General features: G+C 54.4%; 1 protein-coding gene across 1 annotated transcript in view; it reads left to right on the top strand.

Moving 5' to 3' along the window:
• The first annotated feature begins 2,205 nt into the window (after window positions 1-2,205).
• Window positions 2,206-6,000, top strand: part of PPP3CA (protein phosphatase 3 catalytic subunit alpha) — a 302,715-nt gene continuing 298,920 nt past the window's right edge. The window contains exon 1 of the mRNA XM_081224575.1: window positions 2,206-2,771. Within this exon, the coding sequence (XP_081080701.1) occupies window positions 2,714-2,771 (58 nt within the window). The 5' untranslated portion in view covers window positions 2,206-2,713. The remainder of the gene's footprint in view (window positions 2,772-6,000) is intronic.

The following is a 6,000-nucleotide window of genomic DNA, read 5'->3' as shown; positions in this document are numbered from 1 at the left end:
CATTGGAAGTGAGCATACCTGGATATGGTTTCCTGCTCTTGCCTCAAGTAGGCCCTCTTCTTTACCCACAGGTCTTGGCATCCCTGCCTTGCTGTGTGCCATCTGGCCAGGGACCAACTTCCCAAATCTGCCTTAGCAACTAGCTCTGCCTGTGCTCAGGAGGTTTGTTAACAGTCCCTTCCTGAGGCAATACACTGGCCTCTCAGAGCTCATATTTTTATGACAGTTCTACTGGACTAGGCTTTATTACTGGCAAGGGCCCTTTTCAATTCCCCACCCCACACAAATTACCTATCACAGTGTCTGGCATATAAAAAGAGCAGGATACGTATTTACTGAATGTACTGTCTGCCTAATTACCACAAAACAATCCTAGGGTTGTGAATTGGGCAGCAGAATTTGGAGCCAATGGCAGTCTCCCTAAGTCAGGGACATACCCTGCGCGGTCTCCTTTTGCTAAAAAGGCCTCCATAGAGGCTCACCTGCCTCCTAGTGTGAGCCCCGATTCCTTGCAGGCCACACCGCTGAAGCCACACTCCAGTGTCATCAGCCAATTCCTAAAACTTCTTTTCGGGTTTGAACTTTAATCTAATCCCTGTCTCCAGCCTCTGCTGGTCCTTGGTCCTTGGTGCTGAGGTTGATTGGGGAGAGGGGCTGCGGAGAGGTGACCTTCTTGCAGAGGGAGACCTGCTCCTCCTTCTGTGGCGCAGCAGGCAGGTCAGAAGGGAGCATTTGGGCCACTGTCACTCTTTGGCCTTCCACACCTCCCATTCCATTCTCCACACTCCTTCCAACGGGAGGATACCAGAATGGGGACCCACTTTGGGCTTCAGTGCCCTGCAGGTACCAGGAGCACCAGGTGGGTATCGGGTGCTGGGAAGGGAGACGTGGGGTCACCAGTTACGACCAGTCGCGGGGTGTGCAGTGTCAACAGGAAAAAGGCGACCCTCTCCGGTGTTTCTCCCGCCCTCGCATCCCCATTTCTCCCTGGAGACCAGCAGGGCTGCCCCAGGTAACTCAGAGTTGCCCAGGGTCGCTTGGACTCCCGTCCCCATCCTCAGTGGACAGCCCGGTCCCCCGTCCTATAGTGTCCCGCACTCTCCGCCACGTCCCTGGCCGGAGACGCCCGGGAGCGGCTGTTCCTCGGAAGGTGTGGATGCACGGGTGGGAAACCTTAATAACCACTACACCACGCCCCACAAAAGCCCCAACAGGAAAACCACCGTACACCCATCACAGGCGGAGCCCGTCTCTCCAAGGTAAGTTGTTTATTCGTCCCCGTTTTGGCGCTTCTCTCTTGACAGCTGAGGCAGCGACAGCAGCTGTGCGGCGGGCCCCGGAGCTCCTCGCGCTCTTCCTTCCTCCGCCCTCTCTCGGTCGCCTCTCACCCCCACCCCCTTCCCTCCTCCCTCCGCCTCCTCCCTTCTTGCCCTCTCGCGGGCCACGCACACACCCGGAGACACCCTCCGCACTTGGCTACTCACACTGCGGCTTAACCCAGCCGACCAGGCACGGTTGCCAGAGCGGCGCGGGGTGTGTGTGCGGGGTCCAGGGGAGGAGGCCAAATGGGGCTGGGGGAGGCATGGTAGAGCCTCTCTCCTCCCAGCCGCGACCCCCTGCCCATTCTCCTTCCCTAATCCCGGGCTGCCAGTAACAGTGACACCTGAGCAGAGACTGGGCGGTGGAGGCAGCAGACCCGCTCGACTGGCAGCCGCGAGAAAACAGAACGGGGGCGGAGACAAGAAGGAGGAGCGGGAGGCGGGACCAGAAGGGAGCGCCGCTGGCAGTGAGTGACGCGCACGCTAGCCAATGAGCGCCTGCAGCTCCAACGTCGAGGGAGTAGGGGGCGGGCTCCGCGGGGAGGAGGAGGTTGCCGGAGAGCTAGAGGCGGGGGCCGGGAGGAGGAAGGGGAGGAGGCGGAGGCGGGAGCGGTGGCGGCGGCGGCGGCGGCGGTGGCGGTGGCGGAGGGTAGGTTGCGCCAGGGACTGTGTCTGCCGAGCTCCGCGGCTGTGCCTGTGTGAGTGAAGGAGCAGCGCGGGGAGGCAGAGGCGAGCGCGGCCGAGAGCGGCGGCGGGACGTCTCCGGCGGCCGCCTTTCAGCGGCGGTGCTCTGTGTGGGGAAGCAGCGGCAGCGGTAGCGGCAGCGGCGGCGGCAGCAGCAGCAGCAGCAGCAGCAGCAGCAGCAGCAGCAGCGGCAGCGGCGGCCGCCTCTCCGCCGCCGGGGACGCCGAGGCGCGGCTGGTGGCACTGACATCGGCGGCCCTGCCTCTCCTCCCTCGCCCCCGGCCCTCCCCATGTGATCGGTCTTAATCCCGGCAGTGTGCGCGCGTGGGGCTCCATTCCGCGGTGCCCGATCTCCGTGCCGGGGTGGGTGCTCTTGTGTGCGCTTCCCCTCCCCATCCCCCTTCCCCCAAGAATAAAAGAAGAACCGAGAGGCGTGCTTAGAAAATAAATAAATAACCACCACACACGCGCAGCCCGGAGCAGAGTCGGCGGGGCTGGCGGCGGCGGCGGAGGAGGAGTGAAGGCGGCGGCGGCGAAGGAGGAGGAGGGACGCGCGGAGAAGGCAGTAACTTTCAAGCCAGCTCAGAGCCCAGACCTCCAGCCAAGCGGTTTGCAGCGCGGCGGCGGCGTTGAGTGTCTGGCCCGCCGGTCCGGTCGGGGTGTGCAGTAGGACGGACAAGCAGCGCGTCGCTGTCCCCCGGCGGCCGGAGATGTCCGAGCCCAAGGCAATTGATCCCAAGTTGTCGACGACCGACAGGGTGGTGAAAGGTAAGCGGCGCGCCGCGGTCGCCCGGGTGCACCGTGTGCCGCAGGCGCCGGGCGGCTCACCTCCCCTCCCCCCGCCGCGGGTTGTCTCCCGGCTCCAGCCATGGACCTTCTAGGATATTGTGCAACCCTCGAATCCCCCTCCCTCGCGCGCCCTTCCCCCAGGCTTCCTACCCGGCCCCCCTTGGGGCATTTTTATGTAACGGGGGCGTCATTTGGCAAATGGCTGAGCCGAGGGGAGGCGGTGGCGGGGTTGGCGGTGGCGGTGGCGGGAGGGGGCGCCCGGGGGGTGGTTGCTGGCAGGGTGTAGCTGCTGTGACAGAAATAGGAAGTGGGTGGCTGCTCGCAGTCTTGCATGGGATCGGGTTTATGGTTTTCTTTTGCAGAGGGAGGGGTGATTTATGGCTTTTCAGAAATTAATATGGCATTTTTATGTGGCCGTGGCTTTCCACCGCCTGCCTCGCTCGGGCAGGGTTCTCTCGGCGCTCCATTGCAGCAATTCCCTCCGCGCCCCCTCCCTCTTCCCTTCCCCCTGAAAGGGCCCGCACAGGACTCGCGAGAGAGCGGGAGAGCGTGGGGGGAGCCCGGCGCTTCCTTCCGCGCGGGGCGGGGGCGGCCGCAGGGAGGGGGTGGCGGAGGGGACGCGCAGGGGGCGTGGGAGGCGGGGAACGACCCGAGAGCTCAGCCGCTGCCGCCCCGGGATTCCCCCGCAGGCCCTGAGAGAGACACGGAAAGCGGTTCCCCAGCTTCCCTCGCCGCCCCCAGCCTGCCCCCGCCGAGCTGTCATTGCTCTTGAAGGGTGCCCTGCTGGAGCACACCTCCCCGGTGGTAACCTCACCCCGCTCACTTCTTCCGTGCCCCTGGCACCCGCTTGTTAACGGGCTATTTGATTCCTGTCATTGGCTCTTCTCCCCCCCGGGATCACAGACTCCTGGCGGCGAGGGCCCTGGGGTTTCTGGCGAAGAGAAGCCGGGATGCGTGGGGTGAGGAAGGGGACAGGTAGTGGTCTCCCCTCTCGCACCGGGGAATCCGCCGTCTCCGTTGTATTCCGTGGTGGAGTGGGGGAGGAATCATCCTGTGAATCCTGGAGGGATGAGGCCACAGAGCAGATACACCAGGATTAAGTAGTACCCCTACTTAATGTAGTAGCCCTACGTTCCTGGAGTCAGGACGCGGAGCAGAGTAGGGGTGGGCACGGGCTACGCGCAGAGCGGGCCTCTGAAACTGGAAACAGCACTGGACCGCGTAGAGAGAAAGTGTGTGTGTGTGTATGCCTGTGTGTTTTGTGCAGAACAGAGATAGTATCTAATGTGGCCTGAGTATGCAAGTAGAGTGCAAGGCAGTGAAGTCGTATGCACCATGAGCACTTAGGTGAAGTAACCCAGCAGTCTAAAGACCATGCATGATGCCTAAGTCCTTATGGGGCTGCGGAACTATTCATTGCTTCACTCAGGTTTGCTCAGTTTTTTTTTTTTTTTAAAGTAATGTGCGTGTGAGTGTGTGTATGTGTGGTTTCTCTCTTCTCTTGTTTTGGTTCTATTAGAATCATTCCTGCTTCAGTGCAGTACTCACAGACCCATCAAAATAAGGAGGTAATATCTCTTAAAAAATGACTTGAAATAAATCTACTGATGCACAGCTATTCTTTCTGCAGGCATGAATTCTAATGTAAACAGTCAATTCACATTCATTCAAAAGAACTATGTTTTGTGTTAAGGGCCTCTGTTGACATTTTCAAAAATTAAGACCTTTTGCTGAAATATTAGAGGCTAACAAATATCTCCCTAAGGTGTGAAGTTTAAGTGTAACGCCAATCTGTATGTTGAGATTACCTTTTTTCAAAACACTTGATGTAAAGCTTACAATTAAAATGATAGCAGTAAATGTGTCAGCAATTAGAAAACACTCATATGTGTACACATAAGGTCAGTTCTCTGTTTTAATCACAGAGTGTGGTTTCTTAATGTAAATGTAAAATTATCATCAAGTGAAGAATGTGAAAATAATTGTTCATACATTCTGGCTTGATGTCTTTACCAGTTGACCTGAAAGAGCCCATTGAACCATTCCATGGCTATTTTGTCTTGCCTTTTTACAGTACTGTATTATATACATACTATCGTAAACGGCTTTTCATTATACATACACATGACCACCCATAATTCAAAAAACTTTGATTTACCTATTTTTGCAGAACTGAAATGCAGTTGGATGTAATTGATTCAAAATAGGAAAAGTTAATTTTGCATATATTTTGATAGGGATCTTGATGTGAAATTTTGTTTATAGAAAAGGTTTTATGATGAATCCTGATGTTAAGGTGGATATACTACTGCTATTCCTCTTATGCTTTCTAATAGACTTTATATGGTTGGCTTAAGAGGCATTATTGAAAGTTGGATTTGACATTTTGTCATACGTATGATTTTTACCATCATTTGAGATGGTAATCTATTTTGATTATCAGTCTTCTATGACATAGCATTTCCATGTGAAAACATATGTATATGCTTAATGAGTAGGAAGTACATGTTTGCAGAATGGAATACAGGTTACCAAACGATTTTTCACATTTGCAAAAATTCAGTAAGACATAGTTCACGAAGCCATGAAGCCATGACTTTACTCTAAATTTGGTAGAATTTTTATCTCAGGGGTCTGAGATTGACTCATGTTTTTAAAGTAGGCGAGTGAAATTTTTGTGCTCCTTAAGTATTCTTTCACTTTATAAAGTACAGATAACATTGAGTCACAAGTAGAAGTAAGAAGAATTCGGATGATTATTACTGTGGCAGGCCATGGCGTTTGTTTACAGTTATCTTCATTAGTGTGATCTGGCTTTTGTTGTATAACAAACTGCTGTTTACAAATAAAGCTGTGCTTGCGGTTTTGTTTGTAGTAATGCGATGATGTGACGGCCTTCTTGATTTGTGTTTCCAGAATGCAACTTTAGAAAGGTAGGCAGGTTGAGTTTTAGTCTCGACTGACTGTAGTTTTTCAGATTTTCAGCATCTTCTTGAGTGTGTTCACAGGCCCTGGTCAGTTTTTAAACCTTAAAAATGGAAGGGCATGGCAGCATTGGAGAGGAAAAGCATTCGTTTAGATAACGTCAGAAAGAAAGTTACTTCATCTGGCAAAACTTGGGCTGTTTCATTTTGTCTGTTCTTGCATAAAAACGATGGAGCGTAAAACAATGCAGAGAAAACATCTTGGTAGTGCCATTTGTTGGAAA

The sequence above is a fragment of the Mesoplodon bidens genome (assembly GCF_964165515.1).
Source record: "Mesoplodon bidens genome assembly, chromosome: 1".
NCBI lineage: Eukaryota > Metazoa > Chordata > Mammalia > Artiodactyla > Ziphiidae > Mesoplodon > Mesoplodon bidens.
This window is presented reverse-complemented; position numbering and strand designations above follow the sequence as displayed.